The sequence below is a fragment of the Aulonocara sp. 'chitande type north' Nkhata Bay genome, linkage group LG14 (assembly GCF_057382095.1).
Source record: "Aulonocara sp. 'chitande type north' Nkhata Bay isolate Kocher_YH1m ecotype deep benthic linkage group LG14, A_spYH_male_GT1.1, whole genome shotgun sequence".
Classification (NCBI taxonomy): domain Eukaryota; kingdom Metazoa; phylum Chordata; class Actinopteri; order Cichliformes; family Cichlidae; genus Aulonocara; species Aulonocara sp. 'chitande type north' Nkhata Bay.
The window spans coordinates 9,941,737-9,960,144 of NC_141357.1; the positions used below are offsets into that span (position 1 = coordinate 9,941,737).

The 18,408-nt window shown below is 40.8% G+C and overlaps 1 protein-coding gene across 4 annotated transcripts in view; it reads left to right on the plus strand.

Annotated features, from left to right (window-relative positions):
* Positions 1-2,220: 2,220 nt before the first annotated feature.
* sik3 (SIK family kinase 3) overlaps positions 2,221-18,408 on the plus strand; it is a 39,580-nt gene continuing 23,392 nt past the window's right edge. For 3 of the 4 annotated variants that reach the window (XM_086260899.1, XM_086260900.1, XM_086260898.1), the window contains exon 1: positions 2,347-2,727. In XM_086260899.1, coding sequence (XP_086117025.1) covers positions 2,362-2,727 — 366 coding nt within the window. In that variant the 5' untranslated portion in view covers positions 2,347-2,361. Of the gene's footprint in view, positions 2,728-18,408 lie in introns of all 4 variants that reach the window. The other variant, XM_086260897.1, reaches the window with a different exon arrangement.

Below are 18,408 nucleotides of genomic sequence, written 5' to 3' on the forward strand. Positions count from 1 at the left end.
ACGTAATGACGACACTTCCTGGACCCTCAGCAGTCAAATATCTGGGTCTGCATGTTTGCTGTATGTGGGGTTGGCCTTATGTGTGAGTTTCCTATATAGTGACTTTGAAACCAGGCATAACGACAACAACAACAACGATAATAATAATAATAATACAAAACTGGTAAAGTATTAACCAGGTCAATTTGAAAGAAGCTGGAATACATCAGGAAAATACTAAATCACGAGGTATGAACTACACTCCCTTATTTTTTCATGTAATATGTTTTTATTACAGCTAATCTTGATGAAGAGGACATTTCAAGGTATTTCAGTGGTTAGTGTCCCAAGGACTTGGATCTATTTTATGTATATACCAAGGCAAAAATGTGTTACTATGTATGCATATGTTGGATCATAGGATCCTCACGCAAACCAAGCTGTTGGATTCAAATTTTACTCCTTTCCTTGACTTCCATTGTCTTCTGCAGCCAGCAGTCTGTCTAAATAACAGAATGCACACCAAAAAAACTGTTGTGTGTAGGCGAAGATGAATAGAACCAGCACATATAAAACTTTTAGTCACACATTATTTTGCTGATAAATTACATTATTGTTGATCAATCAATACATATGGAATTAGACTCACCATGAACTGCTAGATATACACGTCAACAAATGAATAATTATAATATATTATTATCCAAAAACAACAACAGTACTAATAAAAGTAAGAATACCGTCATGTTACATGATCATTGTGAAACATATCATTACACATTAGGACATTTACGTTTGCAGCTATAAATATAGTTGAAAATGCGGCCTGTGCACTGTTAAGCTACTTAAGTAGCTTTTAGTTATAGTTTAAGTAAAACTACAAAATACTGTACCCCAGGCACTTATACAACTCATGGTCATTGGTGCACTGGAGGATAGGAGAAGAAGTGGGGTAGACAGGTCGCCAGTCTATCACAGGGCTGACACAAAAAAGCAATCATTCACACCTCATTTACGCCTACGGTCAATTTAAAATCAACACTTGGGGAGGAGGGGAGGAAGCTGGGCATTGTGACTGCACACAGAAATGCCCCAGCCAGTCAGCGGCTGTGAACTCAGGATAGTGCTAACAACTGCACCACCACACCACCCACATATTCATTAATTCACTCCTCAAGAAACCAGCAAGTGCTCTTTTTGTTACCCAGAGCACTCCCTGGCGCCTTTAACATGCGCCACTTCCTACATTAAAATGCAAGTCAGCTGCACATTACAAAACTTTCCTTTAGAAATGCATTACACACGATCATTTAGAAATGCACATGACGAAACTTATTTACAATGAGTTATCTAATTCCAAACAACAAGTCTGCTTTCTCTCTGCGGTCTGGGAGCCACAGGGCACCTTCCTGTTTTGGACCAGCCTGGATGCAGGAACTCTTTTCCACCATGAAGGGGTGCTGTCTACAGTCTGGTGAGAGAGCCTATGGACCAGAGAATAAAATTAACTGCAACGAGCTTTGAAATGTTTCCTTTCGTTTTACTTAGATTATCCTTATGTTAAATTAGCTCTATGAGTGGATTCAGGTAATGCATCTTTCTATAAATGGTGTGAGTGACCCCGCTTATTTATCTTTTTATTCTTTCGCATACATACATTTAGTTTTGCATAATTATTATTATGTCACTGTGCAGGTATCACTGCACGCTTGTGGTGGGGACACAGTGATTATGTTTTCGTATGAGTGCAGGCCAGTCACCACGGAAGTACAGCTAATCGCTGATTTAATGATTCTGTGTTCATTAAGAGATCTTATCAAAGCCTCCTCAGAAGGTCAGGGCCATTTATCAGCATTATAAAGACACCTACATCTCTGGGGGAAGTTAAAGGTTTGCTTGTTTTTTTGTTGTTTAAGTACACGTTTTTAGTAATTTATCGAAGACAAAAACAAAAAAACAAAAAAACCCAGCCAAAATAGCTAATACAGTGCCTGTGGACGACCGCCATAATGGCTGTAATTTTTCTATTTGGGATCTCTTCATGGCATTCAGCTGTTAGAAACTGTAGTCATATTTTTGTGAAACATACTCATATCAGATGTATATTTGTATTGCAGTGGAATAACAAAGCGACCGTTGTTCTCGTCCGCCATTGTAAGGGTAAAGCGGCGTACACCTTTAAACACTTTAAAAACCGTCTGCTCATACAGAACGCAGCACTTTGCAAGGAATCACTGAATCATGGGAACCGGAGTGATAATGCGCACTTCTTTGTCACCAGGGCAACCACAATACGTTTCTCTGGATGAAGTCATTTGTTACGCCGCTCGTTACTATGGTTACAACCTAGAGAGGGCGCTGCGGAAGAGCTTTCTACGTAAAATGACGCAGGGCGGGGGCGTGCCCGCGATGCGCGCTGCGCACGGCTGCTTGTTGTTCCCGCAGAGAGGCGAGAAGATGGCGGCCGTGTCAAGCGGAGGTGCTGCTGGGTCCGCAGCGGCCGGGATTACGCACTCTGCCCGACCGACCCACGCAGGCATGGGCTCCCAGAACCGAGCCCAGCCATCCTCCGGGATCAGCCACTCCGGTCGTACCAGCACAGCCACTGGGTGCATCACAAATCCTGGCCACACTTCGGTCCCCAGGCCACCCCCAGCCCGAGTGGGCCACTACGAAATCGAGCGGACCATCGGGAAGGGAAATTTCGCGGTTGTTAAACTGGCCACACACATCATTACTAAAGCAAAGGTAAGACAATTGATGTCCGAGTATCAGAGGTGAACAATTATAAGTTGTCATTGATTTATTCTGAGCCTTTTCGGCTGCTTTAGTAGAATGACGGTGGGGCCTTCAGGCTCGGGAGACAGCAGCGGCCAGCCCGCTATGGTGACACCGCTGCTCGGTGTAGCGGAGGTCCGCTCGACACGGGACACCACCGTTAGCTACTGGATCCAGATTTATTTATCACAACGTAAATAATAGCTCGCATCTATCCACTTGTAGTGCTTTTTCTGAAAGCTTAAAAGGCCCGAGGTTAATGTGTAGCAAAGCGCAAAGGACAGAGAGAAGGGTATCGACGAAGATAAAAAAGATGAGTCGATTTTCTAGTAGCTAGCTTAGCTTGATGGCTAATTACCCGGTTAGTACAACTTAGATACCTCTGAGAAAGATGCCAGTCCGTCAAGGATGAAAGAAAAGTTTGGGCAATTGTTTTTGTTAAGTTAACCGTGAACTTCCAAACTTGATAGGTTTGTGTTTGGCCCAAGATTTAATATCCCTCTTAGGAATTCCCCAATAAAGTACCATCGAAACTTTGTCACACTATATTATAGGAAAGCTAAAGACTGTGGGCTTTAAAATAAACTTAACTGTTTAAAGAATTGGGTGAACAAGCTACTTAACATGTACCGTTTCGCGTAAAGATACGTTCGTACACCTTAACCAGTTTGTTGGAACATTTTCAGCTGTACATATCAGATTTTGTAGTACTAGATATCAGGTTTAATAGCTAGATGACAGCGCGTTGAGTCCTCGTGGACAGGAAAATATTGACATTGGCCAAAAAAATGAAAGTGTTTTCAGAATGGTCACTATACAGTTTTAAGTGGAACATAAACGCGTTTGCATGGTGTGTGCGACAGTTTGAAATATACTGAACGATTGGCATAGTTAATGGCAGATGCTACTGTCGGAAAATTAATGAAACACAAAATCATCCTTCATGAGTAGATGCCTTTCAGCCTTACACTGAAGTTGGCCGCAACTCAGTGCTTTAAAAAAATCTTATTGTTTGCGACACGTTTGGGGGCATTACAAAGAAAAGGCAGCACTCACAAATTCTGAGTATTGTTTTGAAGTTTTGCTGACCTATCGCGTGCGGTGCCTGAGTTTTTGTAAGGCTTTATTTGTCTTTGAGCAGTCTGTTGCCACTGGGTTATCAGCTGTGTTGGTAATGTAACCTTAAAAAGTGCCAAACAAATCAGAAGGCCTTTGCTGGCATATTTGACAACAGATGCGTCATTGAGGTCTCTTCTAATACTAACTGTGATTTGCAGCAGATTAGTATAGCAGCGTTAAAAATCCTTCCTTAGGTTATCGGGAGTATTGGGATCAGTAGTGATCGATGTGCAGGTGAACACTCAGGGCTTCGATTACTGAAAGCGGTGCCTGCAATATATGATGAAGAGCCTTTTATTGAGATGATATAAATAGAGGTATGTCAAAGCTGCCAAGTGTGTAGCTTTACCTTGGTGTTTTTGTTGACATACACACAGACGAGTAGACACGGGGCATTTGGATGCTTTGCGTCACATAGAGACTGAACCCTCCATTTAGTTTCATGACAAAATACACAAGGGTCGGTGAGCCGTGGAGATGTTTTTAATCCTGGGGATGTTGCTCGAAAGACTACCTGTGTGTGTGTTTGACTATGATATGTAGAGGCCAGAATTTATGGGAGATGTTGTTAGTTTCCTCCAATAACAATACAATGTCTATTGTTTTCACTTGTATTGATGTGTGTCTGTCTGAGCCTGAGAGATGACAATCACTGAGAGAATGAAATAAGCCCTGTTTTCTGTCTGTTGATGGTTGGTCGCAGTAACCTCATAATTTCCACCAACAATCGCAGGGGTTTCAGCGTCCCCACTTGGCTTACGGATATCAGAAGAGTAGCACCGTGCTTTAACGTGCCCGTAGTTATCATGAATATGGATATGGTAATCAGCCATCAGATGAAATGCGCACGGGTAGCTTTGTTTCATGGCCCAGGTTCTATAACGATCTGAAGAGAAATGCTGACTAGTCATAAACAGCCTAACAACTCCCCCCGTTCTCAGATGGAGCTGCGTGATATCCTGCAGTGCAGTCACACAGAAGAGGACCTGGATATTTATACTCTGTGGCTCACAAGCACAGAAAGGGATGGTCCCTTTTCGAAGCCTCATTTCCCCCTCTGATGTTTTATAAAATCTGAGCAATTCGATGGGCAATTAGTTCAGAGTTTAATTTCCCAATAGCACTTCAACTTGGGTTTTTGCCGTGCACATTTGTGGAAATCTGGGGCTTTTGGCTTACATGCTTAGTAAAACGGAGGCAGTCACACAGCACAGACCTTGAGAAGCAAACAATTGGTGTGGTGCACCTTGATGTCGTAATAGTGAAAGTTCATTTCACCCAGACAAGATCAGTTTGTGAGGTGGAAGTCAAAACAAGAGAGTTGTTACACTCACGCAGTTTGTGTCACATGTTGCTGCTAGCATTGTGGATAAATGTTGGCTTTACTGCTCAGGGTATCCACAAACATCCTTGCTAGCCGTGGCTCATTAATAAAACCTATTAGTCCTCTCTGATACTGTGACACTGTAAACTACCCATTGTAGACTAAATCTGTTACTCATAGTTCTGTGAATTTTGGGGACTAAGTAAACTGTGACCCATCATTGAGTTTTGCTTTTATTTTTAAATTCTTTTCAACTATAGCAACAATAAGAGCCATTTGATTTGCCCTTATTTACAAAAATATCCAATGTGCCTTCATCTAATAGAAATAATAATAATGAATATGTAAACATTTAAACTAGCAAGCAGGATATACTCATGTAGTTAGGTATAATAGGCATTAACTAATGCCTAATTAACGTGTATTAAGATGTAACTAATTAAAACAATTCTTTGGTCAGTCATTTTATAAAATATAATTAACACTGTACTTGTTTGATTGCTTGGCCTTGAACATTGCTCCTCAAACTTTTCTCAAGCAACGCATGACTCGATAATCGAATAATGTAAAAGCTAATTCATCAATTATTTGAAAGCTTTTACCTCAAATAAATATGAGAAATTTTATTTGAAATGCTACATCTGTTCATTTAATCTTGGTCACTGTTTTCCCACGGACATTTCGGAGAGTGTCAGGCGAATTAAGTTTTAGTGTTTTCGGACTTTATACTGTCTCATATGTAGCACATAGTAGATTTAGTCCACACTAGATGTGCTCTTGCTACAGCGCTGTTTGGTTTAGGTGAGGTTGGTGCCTGATTGGAGCATACATAGGACAGGACCGGGGACACCCACAGGCTTGCTGCGGATACACCTGGTAGCTACCGATGTGTTCTCACTTAGGTTTGATAAGACACAGGAGCTAGCAAGTAGAGCAGGGCGATATGGCCAAAAATATTTATCTCGATATATATTTGAAAATTTGCGATAACGATATAACTGATGATATAATTGATACGAGACAAAATACAACTCCACAACATTACTAGCGCAAAAAGACAACCTTCCATTTATTTTCACTTAAACAAGAAGCTGGTTTTTATGTACATTAAAGCTTTATAAAAATGTAACAGTGCAAATGCAAATTCCTTGCTGAAAGTTTAACCAAAAGGCATTTCCAGTAGAAATGGGCTGACATATCCTGAGCATAACCATGTATAATATCCACTGAAGTTAAAAAGAGGTGCTTTGCAACATTAAACTGCAGTGTGCAGTACGTATTTTTTGGACCATAAGGTGCACGGGATTATAAGGCACATTAAGCGAAATAAAGCAGTCAGATAAATCAAACTTTATTAAACTCATTCTTCTTGCTTCCTCCATTTCTGTACCATTGATTCATTAGTGTTGAATTCTCTGGCAGCTGCTCTATTCCCATGTTGTTGCAGTACATTAATGACTAACCTTGTATTGTGGATGGATTATCTCAGTTGTTCTCCTGACTGAAGTTTGGTCCGTTTACAGCATCCTGCCATGCGATTGCATTTGTCTCTAACCATGAAGAACCTTCACGTTAACTTTTATAAGTGGAAAAGTGTTAGTGTTCATCCTCCAGCTTCACTGTTTATGTTATGCTAACATAGCTGTGTCGCTAGCGATCACGTAGCACATCATTATATACCAGCTAGCCTAACTTCAGTAACCCTACAAACGTCACTGCTGTTTAGTTTCCTGTCTTCATTTATGTTGGAAGTGATAACAGAGCTGTACGTTTGAATTTTTTCAGAAATCTCTCAGTCAGAACATGCTATATCATGCTTAGGAAACTAGCGAAACTAGCGAGCTAACTTCCGCTAGCTTCCTGCTAACTTCTAACTCCGTTAAATGTAATAACTTTTGTTTTCATGGATGCCTGGAAGTTAAACTTCATAGTTACACCTGGTAAAGCAGCAATGCTGATCGTTTTATTAAAGATGAAAGAATTTAGACAGTTTTTAACTCTCAGTGATGCTGCAGTGTTCGTTTGACCTGAAGGATACGGAGTTTAGGACCCAGATTACTCCCAGATTTAAGAGCATCTTAGTCCGACAAATACGACAATAACGACGACCGCTTGCATGTTCTGCAAAAAAATGTGCTTTGTCGTGTATCTGACGGACAAACACCAAACCAGTTCCACATCACGGAAGTTGCACCATTTTTACAAACCAATTCTGGTTCATCTGTTTCACTCAACAATCGGCCATGTGCGTATGAAAACAAAGGCACTGCGCATGCGCGTTTTACTCATATTCTATCGCGATATTTCATTTTCCTATCGTTGCCTAACATTATACCGGTATTACCGTGAACGGTATAATATGGCCCAGCCCTACTAGCAAGTCAAAGAGAGTTTTAGGTTAGACTTTCTGATCTTGTTTATTCTGATACTAAAACAACATTTAATAAGCAGTTAATACGCGTTTATTCTCAAATGAAAGAATGAAGATCCAAACCAGAAGGGGGTCTAACTTTGATATTGGGTCCACATCAAGAGTTTACAACTGGCATATCAAATGATATGAGATAATTCCGTGTTACAGTAAACACAGTACAGGAAACAGCCGGAGCACTGCAGGTTGAGCTGATTTGAAAAGACATTTCCAGTTGCAGAGCTTACAAAGTACTGCAGTGTTGATTCTGTTTTAACAACCCCACACTGTAGGTGATTTAGGTGACGGTGACTGATGTTTTTAAGCTTTTGTTCTCCAATAGAATCCATCCCTATCTCTGCACGGCCATCTTTGTGATGCACTGTTGTCATTATCAGTCGCTCCACACCTAAAGGAGTCACCTTAATGTCATTTGTTCAATTATTTATATTTCTGAAGAATCACTTATTCAGATTCCTCCAAAATTACCACCAGCTTTCCTTCCCATGTTAGCAATACACACTCACTGAAACGCAAAGTGTTTTGAAAGAGCACTTGCTGAAATGTAAAGAATACATAGACACGCACACTCGTTTTAAAGTGTGATCTAAGAAAGTAGTAAGATCACAACTTTAAATTGCTTTCTATTAGAGCAGGGCGATATGACCAAAAATATTTATCACGATATACATTTGAAAATTTGCGATAACGATATAACTGACGATATAATTGACACGAGACAAGATACTTTACAACTCCACAACTTTATTAGTGCAAAAATAAAATAAAATCTACGTATTTTCACTTACACAAGCAGCTGTTTTTTATGTGCATTAAAGTTATATAAAAAGTTAACATTGTAAATGCAAATTCCTTGCTGACAGTTTAACCAAAAGGCATTTCCAGTGGAAATTGGCCAACATATCCTCAGCATAACCATGTATAATATTCACAAAACTTAAAAAGAGGTTATACACACACAATACCGTAATACTATGCTGAAGCACAGTACGTATCACTCCGCGAGGCTCCTGCCTACGGGATTTGTAGCTTAGCAAAGTTGTACTAAAACATTTGACTGTTTTTCGAGCGTCGTGTACAACATAAAATCGTTTCGAGGTCAGTAAACACAACCAGAATTCATACGTAAGGCACACGGGATTATAAGGGGCACTGTCGATTTTCAGAAAAATCGAATGATTGATTTTAAGTGTGCTGTATTTTCCAAAAAACACAGTAATAACGACGGCCCGCTAGCATGCGCCACCAAAATAGTGCTTTGTTGTGTATCTGACGGACGAAAGCTAAACCAGTTCCACATCACTGAAGTTGCAGCATTTTTACAAACCAATTCTGGTTCATCGGTTTCATTCAACGATCTGCTTTCGCCTTTCTCATTCTCTGTCGCCGGCACCCTTTTTCTGCCATGTGCGTATGAAAACAAAGGCACTGCGCATGCGCGTTTTACCCATATTCTATCGCAATATTTCATTTTCCTATCGTTGCCCAACATTATACCGGTATTACCGTGAACGGTATGATATGGCCCCGCCCTACTTTCTATGTCAAACTGACAAACTAAAACAAATATGTTTAATTTGTAGATATTTGTAAACAAAATGTCATGTCATTAAAATCTTGAATACATTTTATAAAAAAGATTCCAAAGAGTGATTTAGGATTTATATAGACACGATGAAAAACAAATGCATATGTTGCTTGTATATCATAGAGATGGACAATTTTCCTGTTAGCTTAGGACATAAGGGTGCAGGCTTTGAGGTGGTCACCTTGTGTTTACAGTGCAGACCGCTTTAACAGGTGGCAAATTTGCACATCCTTTTTGCATATCCTTTTAACAGTGCCCGTCAGATGTTTTATGGAATTGACTGTTTATGCACATTTAATTAATTAGAATCAGTGAAACGTTTCATCTTTGCTACTACAGTGTCTTTGGTCCTTGCTGGTTTCTAGGTAAGAGGTCATCGCTAATAATTTATTGATGTGCGACCCAAGGACATATGATGAACTCGGAGTGCAGAATGCAGCACCAAATAGTGTCCGTTTTATCTGCATGACAAACCTTTATTTATTTGAATTGTAAACATGGTTATTGCAAATCACCGATCACAACAAAAACCTCCAGTCTTAGTCTGTGTGATGCTTTAACAGGCAGGTTGCTGGTTAAATTTGATTTGAATGTTATATGCGTGTGTGTAGCATCATGATGAAGGAGGTGTGATCAGTGGTCTTGTTTGATCTGGTTAAAAATAAAGTCGAGTTGGGCTTTTTCTGCAGCGGGTTGAGTTGTAGGCACAGGAAGCCGGCAGTTAAAAATCACAACTCTGTGCCGTCATCATCCAAAGTGCTGCTTGTTGTCAGCGGCGACTGTGTGTTGTAGGGCTGCTCAATTAATCGAATTTTAATCACGATTACGATCTGGGCTTTCAACGATCATTAAAAATGACTGAGCCGATTATTAGCCCCTCCCTCATTTATCCGCGACACCTTAAAGGCCGGTCCGTGAAAATATTGTCGGGCATAAACCGGTCCGTGGCGCAAAAAAGGGTGGAGACCGCTGATTAAGAGGACCCGAGGGAAGCTCGGAAAGCTAAGCAGAAGTTATTTGGAGAGGAGAGTGACTGCCATTGGTTGAAAAGAGTTTAAAAAAAAAAAACTTCAGTGGTGTTGCACACTATTTTATATTATTTTTTTAAAGTCATTGTTAACCCTTTAAAGCCGGTCAGAGCAGCATGCTCCGTTTTGCGTAACTATTTTTAAATCCCTGTAGAACCTGAACCGTGTAAGCTAGCGCAATAATTTTTTTGCATATGAAACCGGAGGAGTTGTACTTACATCTTATGCCATCAGCTTGTCCTCGGTCACAGTTTCGTTCCACATATAGCTTTGCAAAAATTGCATAAAAAGCGCTTGCAGGAACAAAAACATAATATTCCAGAAACACGCTTTGCCGTTCCTATCAGCTGTTCGTAACACTTCCCACAGTGAAATGATGCACATGCTGTTTTCTTTGCAAATTTGCATCATAGGATTGTTTTTTGTTTTTCCTGCAGTATATAAAAATTGCTGTATCTCCAAAATAAAACTATGAAGACACTCAAAATAAATTTCCTGTGGTGGGAAACTATTTTTTGCAACTTTATTGTATTTAAAGTTTTGAGGGATAAACCTCTTAAACTTCTCCAAGTAGAAATATATGTAAACAAAACAAAAGCGATTTTCAATTTTTTTTGTAGTTTATTGCACTTTTTTGCAATTTATGTAATTACTATGCACTTAATGCATAAATATTATTAAAATATGGGCTATAACAGTTGTATTGATGTATAGCAACTTGAAATGCTCCCACAAATGGCACTACAGCATGTAAAAAAAATAAATAAAAATAATATAAGCTCTGGTGGACTTGGTTCTATAGTAGGTCTTAAAGGGTTAAATAAATATCGTCAAATAAGCGTGATCTCAATTTCAGTGAAAATAATCGTGATTATCATTTTTGCCATAATCGAGCAGCCCTAGTGTGTTGCCAAGGCTCCTAGTTGGAGAAAGGTCGCTTCATTGAAGTCTTAACTGGTTTCCATGGTTTCAGTCGTGATGATGGTGGTTCCAGACCCCAACCACCAATTTTGAATGCGAGTGATTTACCATTGGCTATGGTCTTTGTCTGCCATGAACAAAGTGCGCTTCTATTATCAGACGGACTGGGTCCTTGGTTTCTTTGTCATTGAAATAACTGCAAAGTGTCATGATAGGTACACGGTGCTGTGTGGCACACCCTGACCTGTGTGTTTCTTAGGGAAGCAGGCCTTTCCCCATGTCCTTCTGTCCTTTTTCCTGTGTTGTCCCCCTTTTCCTCCCCTGTGCTCTTGGTAAGAAACAAGCAAGAGGAAGGGGGCCGACAGGATGGCAAGCGTTAGGTAACAGGCCTAATGTACTGTGTAACAATTTCACTCACTCCCTCAGTACACTCACACACAGCTCTCAAAGATACAGCAATCCTTCTCGCTTTCTCACAGACACACATACACATGCCCGAATGTGATTTCATTTGGGTGAGTAATACGACAAAGGCTACGTTTCTGCCTGACTTATTTTCCTGCCCTGTAGTTGTCTTCTCCCGCGTCTCAGTGAATCTGCAGCTTCAAAAGAGGAAGAACACGCACCAGAATGTGTGTGACTGTGCGGCGCACGTTTGAGGGCACTCGAGGCTTCGTCAATACGATCACATTGTGTTCCTGTCGAATTATAAAATCAGCTACGGCTCTGCCTCAGAGTGCATGCAAAGTCCCTGTTCTGTAGCCTCTTACCTGTATGATGGATAAAGCTCTCACACACAGGGCTTGTAGTTGGCACTGGTCCTAGTAGAAGAAAGGCTACTGCATTTAGTTGTACTGGTTTCTATATCAGTGGAACCATCAGCTCAACATCAGGCATTATCAGGAGAAATGTGTGTTGTTTCTCCAAGGACAAGTCTAACGGTTGTGTGCAGACAAACCCAAGGAGAAATTTTGCTTCATGTTACATGTGTGAATACAGTTTATGGAGTGTTTTTGGAGCAAAGGGAGAACTACTAACTTCCAGTTACTGGTTGCACTTTGGAAATGGGTGAACGACTCAGTAACATACTTTCAGAACTTAGCAGGAAGTAAATGGTAAATGGCCTGTATTTGTATAGCGCTTTATTAGTCCCTAAGGACCCCAAAGCACTTTACACATCCAGTCATCCACCCATTCACACACACATTCACACACTGGTGATGGCAAGCTACATTGTAGCCACCTGGGGCGCACTGACCGAGGCGAAGCTGCCGGACACTGGCGCCAATGGGCCCTCTAACCACCACAAGTAGGCAACGGGTGAAGTGTCTTGCCCAAGGACACAACGACCGAGCCTGTCAGAGCCGGGGCTCGAACCGGCAACCTTCTGATTACAAGGCGACCTCCCAACTCTTGAGCCACGATCGCCCAGTGATTACTCCTTTACTCCCTTTTTTGCTTTGATGGTCACAGATTTGCATAGGTTTGTGTCTTTGCATAGATGGTCTAAGTAAATGCCAGGAGGCAGCTTCTAGAGCTGAAAAATAAAGCCGATGCAAAAATGCCAAAAACTTGAGTTCCCCAGGTGTTGCTTGAAGTCAGCTCCAAAGGTCTGTCACTGTAGACTCCAGTCTTATAATGCCCAAGTTTACATCATTAAAAAGCATATGCACAGTTACTATTCAACACCAAAAATTACTATTGGATTAGATGCTCATTTGCAGTGGTTTTGATGCCATCAGTGCCATCTTTGCCTCTTCCACTTGAGACACAAGTTCACACAGTAGCATTACACACAGACCCACTCCTCACTAGCAGCTGAACTAAGTGAAGTTCACAACACTTTTATAGAATATATGAGATGTCAATAAGGCTCTCATTTCACCAGCATCGAAGCATTTAACAGCTATCAGAATCTGCTTTACTGGCCAAGTATGTGTCCAAATACAGGAAATTGGGCTCTGTTTTGTTTTCTTGTTCTCAATATAAACAGACAGTAAAGACAGTAACATGTTTAGCGTATTTATATGTGCAGTGCTGCAGAGAGCAATGATGTTAAATAAAGGATGGATAACTGGTTACTATATTTGCAGTAAATACATGGGAAGTTCACAGTATGTTCAACATGCACAATGGTGTACACATGCTAAAGTTAGCTTTTCACTATCAATCACCCACACTAACTGTCTGTTAAGTTATCATTAAGGTAGCAGCTAGTGGGTTTAGGTCGTAAAAAAACACCCACGTTAGTTTTGGGAGCTATGCAGCAAACATTATTAATCCCACCCTTGTGAAAAGTTAATAGCATAATTTAACAGGACAGTACAATTACTTGCATGTAATTGGTGTTACATTTCTTCCAGTAATTAGCAGTTTTCTGTGCCTTGGCCAGCATATGTGTCTTTGCATGGCACCTGTTCAGTTTTTGACTGCAGTCTTAGTAAGTATGTTGCTGGTTAAATTTGATTTGAATGTTATATAGATGTGTCTGTATGTTTGTAGCATCCTGATGAAGGACGTGTTGTCTCCACTTTTAATGCTAAAGAAAGATTGTTGTTGAGGCTTCAAAATGTGGAGTCCAAAGCCACCGGGGATGGCATGGTCGTTACCTCCATCTTTTGTGCTGTCTATGGTAATCAGGCACATTGAAAACTGCGTTTAGCTGAGCATGCCACAAAAGACTTGCTGCTCTGGACTATTCAAGTCTACTGTGTAGGTGTTGCAAGTAGCAGTTATAGTCATAGAATGCTGATGCAAAACTATGACGGGTCAAATTAAATTGGATATTAATTTAATAATAATATTTTTTAAGACATTAAAAAAAAGAAGCTGATAGTGGCCACTTACTCTGAACATTGCCAATCCCCAAGCTGATCGTTCATTCGAACAGGCCTAATGCAGACTGATGCTGTTTCAGGTGGCGTCTCCTTGTAAAGTATGCATTAATTCCAATTTCTACTTCTGATATAAAAATGTCATTAATAAAAATCGAATAAAATAGTTATTAAGCTTCGGAGGAGTGGTTCTTGTGATGTCTGTGTTCATCAAAGCTCAGTGGTGAATGCTACTCACGATGAGGTATTTCTATCCCACAGAGTTTAGTCACCATAAAATGCCTGCTTTGCTATTTAAGAAGGGGAAAAAGCTGCCAAATTGGCAGATGAATGTGATGTCCAGTTTTTTTCTCTGCGCTGTAGCATGTCCCCTTTCTTGTACTTTCAGCTCAACACACTCAGCTGAGTCATTTCGACACATTTACTCATACAAGTGCACAACACACCAGTAAAACACCTCTGAAAGGCATTGTGCTGCTGACTCATTGTGCCTGTAACATCACTGTGCGTGCTCATGCCTAGCACAGCCAGAGCAACGCCATTTGTGCTGACCTGACGTGGCCTCATGGTGCGTGATGTCTTTGTGACATAAGCATGCAAGACTCAGACTCAGTTTTATTGTGTTTATATTTGAAAATATGAGATTTAACAGCAAACATTGGATGGCAGGTTATCAGTTGAGCTGGGGTTTTTGTGTGCATGTGAGTTAAAACGCCTTCACATGCTGATGTGGGTTAAGCCTGAGCATTATTCCCTCTGTGGGTGTCGTAATCTGTGTCTGCTGTCGATGAAGGTTAACCTCATACAGTTTAACACCATACCATGTTGTGTGTGTGTGTGTGTGTGTGTGTGTGTGTGTGTGTGTGTGTGTGTGTGTGTGTGTGTGTGTGTGTGTGTGTGTGTGTGAGAACACAGATGAGCACACAAGATGCACTTTCCCAGGCTTCCCACTGTAGACATTACATAAACTAAGTTCTGCTTTTTAGAATCATAGTTGAGTCATGCATGGATGTTTTCAAGTTCAAGTCCTAAAGGATCCTGAAAGCTATGCGAACAGGCATCACAGAGCATAGCTCGTCATTCATGTTATCTGTAGGTTCTCTATAGATATGTTGTCAGGTATTTCCCTGCACTCTCTGTTTTGTTTTTTTTTAACAGAAGATGATGCCGAAAACATGCTTGAGGGCAATTTAAAAATGGTGTCATCAAACAGTTTTTCCAGTAGAGATGCTCTGACTGGCTTGCTTGTAAACCCCTCAGCGCTGTCCAGACACATTCGTGTTAGCTTAATTGGCGATTCTGAATAGTTTGTGGTTGTCTTGTTGATAAAGTGCTTGAAGTGTGGAGAATAAGAACAGTATGAATGTATGGTTAAATGTGGCGTGTAGTCTAAAGTGCTTTGCGTGGTCAGCAAGACTGTTTCAATTTACTGTAGCAGAATACACTTCTTGGCTGAGCAGACGTCGGTGTGGAAGTCAAGCAGTCTTGAGACTAGCACATTAGCACCAGAGAGAACAATGGAGAACCGAAGCCAAATGCCACCTACACCTCAGCCGCACCAAGCCGAAAACTGACAAGGGCGAGAGACCGCCTGAGATCCGCAGACAAAGGCATTTACAGGCAACCATTAATAGAAGGTTAATAAAAGCTTCCACAGTTTCACCCGCGGAAACCTTTTACGACTTTTACTTCCTCAAAGATAGACCTTGTTGACCAAAGGCATGCGAGGTTAGTGTTTCTGTCGATTGCACTGTTTGTTTCAATTCAATATAGATACATTGATTGTGTTTATGGTCGCTCATGTCAGTTAATGCCGGGATAAAAAATAGGCTGCAGGAATCCAGTGTTATTTAAAATCCAGGATAACTTCAGACAATTTTAGTCTCTTCAGAGTTGTTCTGATGGGTTGCACACTTGGAAAATGTTGCGAAGTGATGCCCAGTTCCTCTCACCTCAACACAGCTGTCCAGTCCCAGTGTAAAGTGGGTTTAAAATGCCATATTGATCGTTTTTGGCAGCTTACAGATAATGCCCATCTGTGATGCACACTATCTAGTGTGATCAGGGCATGAATCCAGCCTAAATGCAGTTATCTTCAGTGTCTTGGGCAAAAATGTTGACTTGATGGTATTTTCAAGAATCACAGTGAGGGTGTTTTCCGTAACTTGGAAAAAGCTGATTTATGGTTTTCTGTGTACACAGTTTCTTAGAAATGAGCAGCATGACAGAGATCGTGGCCCATAGTAGATGTACAGTAATACACAAGATAAGACAGTGTAATGTTTTTCCATAAATAGTGCATTGCTGAAAATGAAGGCATTTTTACTGTAACTGCTAACCAATGACAATGAGATTTCCCCGCCACACAACAGCAACCACAAACACGTGTGCATGAGGGCAGGCATGTTTCACAGCAAAGATGGAGTACAAGAAATGCGCTGTGGTCTTTAAATTGTTGTTGCAGCAGTGTTTACTTCAGTCCTTCTTGTGTCTGTGTTGGTGTCCACTGTGTTTATGCAGGGAGACATTTAAGAGTCACTGTGTCATTAACTTGCGTATAAGCTCCTAACAAGCTCCCAATAATCTCAGTCCTGCTGTCCTCTATACGGTAGCAGAGTCGTTGTTGTACAACTGAAACCGCCAATAAAGGAGAGTGATAAGATTTGGATGTACTTTACATCTTAGCTTATTACTGAGTTTCTTATAACGGAATTATGATGTTTAACCTTTCCTGAGCTGCATGTTACAAGTTCATTTAACAGTGGACGCAGTGAAATAACTAAAATGAAATAAAATCAAAAGCTTAGTTTTTTGTATCTACATGAGCACCAACTTTTATTTACTGTTGTTATTAGTTGGGAACAGTTACTTTGAAACGCACATCCTAAAATATTTGGGTATAGAAAGTACTCTTCCTCCAGCTCTGAGTCATGAATGGTGCTTTACACTAAATACTAAAGGAGCCATTTCTTGAACACTTCGTGGTTACACTGTTGTGTTCTCCGAAACTTGTCTGTGTCTGTGTGTAGTAACGGGTCCAGACTCCTCTTCTGGGCATCAGCTGCTCGGACATGGTGCTGTGTTGAGGTCACTGTCTTGTGATCAGAAGGGCTATATGACACTTCGTCTCATTGCAGCTGGCCTCCCAGGAGAGCGTGCGTGTGTCTGTGTGTGTGTCTTCCTGTGTGTATGTGAGAGAGAGAGAGAGAGAGAGAGAGAGCGCAGGTATTTTGGCAGAAATAGCCATGGAAATTGGATCAAAGCAGATGAAAATCCCAAAACTGCTTCGGTACACAAACTCTAGTGAAGGTTGAAACTGAACTTTACAGACATGCACTTGTCGCATGCTTGGCAGTGGAGTCGAGCTTAGAGCTAACCTCACCTCAGGGCAAGTTGGTTAACCTGTTAACACAATAAAATGAACATACTCTACTCTACTACTCTACTAGCTGTGGTAATCTCAAGCAATGAAAGCTGCTCAAGGGAAAATTCGGGAAACTAATATTTAAGAAAACGGGGAATTAAAAAAGGACAGCTCTTCGTTATCACCTCTCTGCAATGAACCTCATCCACCAGACAAGATGGGGAAAAAGCACGTCTTACAGCAGCTAAAAACAAACAACAACAGAAAGTAACTGAATTTTTGGTATGAAAACCAGATCTCATGCACCCTGTGCTTAACTCCGTACCCCATGAAAGCTCACTAGGAGTAACCCTTGAATCTCTTTTCTCATCTGATCATCTGATTTTGTGTCATTTCAGACCTGCTTATAGAACAAAATGACTCTGTGTGCATCAGAGGTTAGTGAGGGAGGTCTTTACCTATACAGCTACCCTTGGAAAACCCCAGAAACAATTGTAATGGTTGCCAAACCATGTGTTTATTGATATATACTGAGGTCTCAGAACTAAGGGTACAGCAGCAGTCATCAGATGTCTTTATGGGATAAAGAGTTAAACCATGTTGCAGCCATGTCTTACTTCCTGCAAGGACACATTCAGTTTTTATACTCTTAAGATATTACTAACCGAATAACTGGAAAAAGTCTCCTGTCATGGGCCGGATTTTGTCTGTGCTGAGAGAGAGAGACAAGGCTCCAGAGCGGGACCAATATGATCTGGAGTTTTCTGTCAAACGTGACTAAATGTTTTCTTTTGCTTCACTAGTACAAATGACATTTAGCAGACGCGTGTATGTGTGTCTAACATTATACATTTGTTTTTTTCCGCCCGCTAACATTCTCTATAGAGTTGTTCTCTCTCTGCCTCTGTGTATCTGCCACCAATATTTCTCTTCACTTAATACTAAATATTCAGTGCAAGGCATGTGTGAAACCGCACCCTTTACTCATTCCTCACAACCTTAAAACATGTTATAACTGCCTCTGGACCTGAAAGGCTTAAGG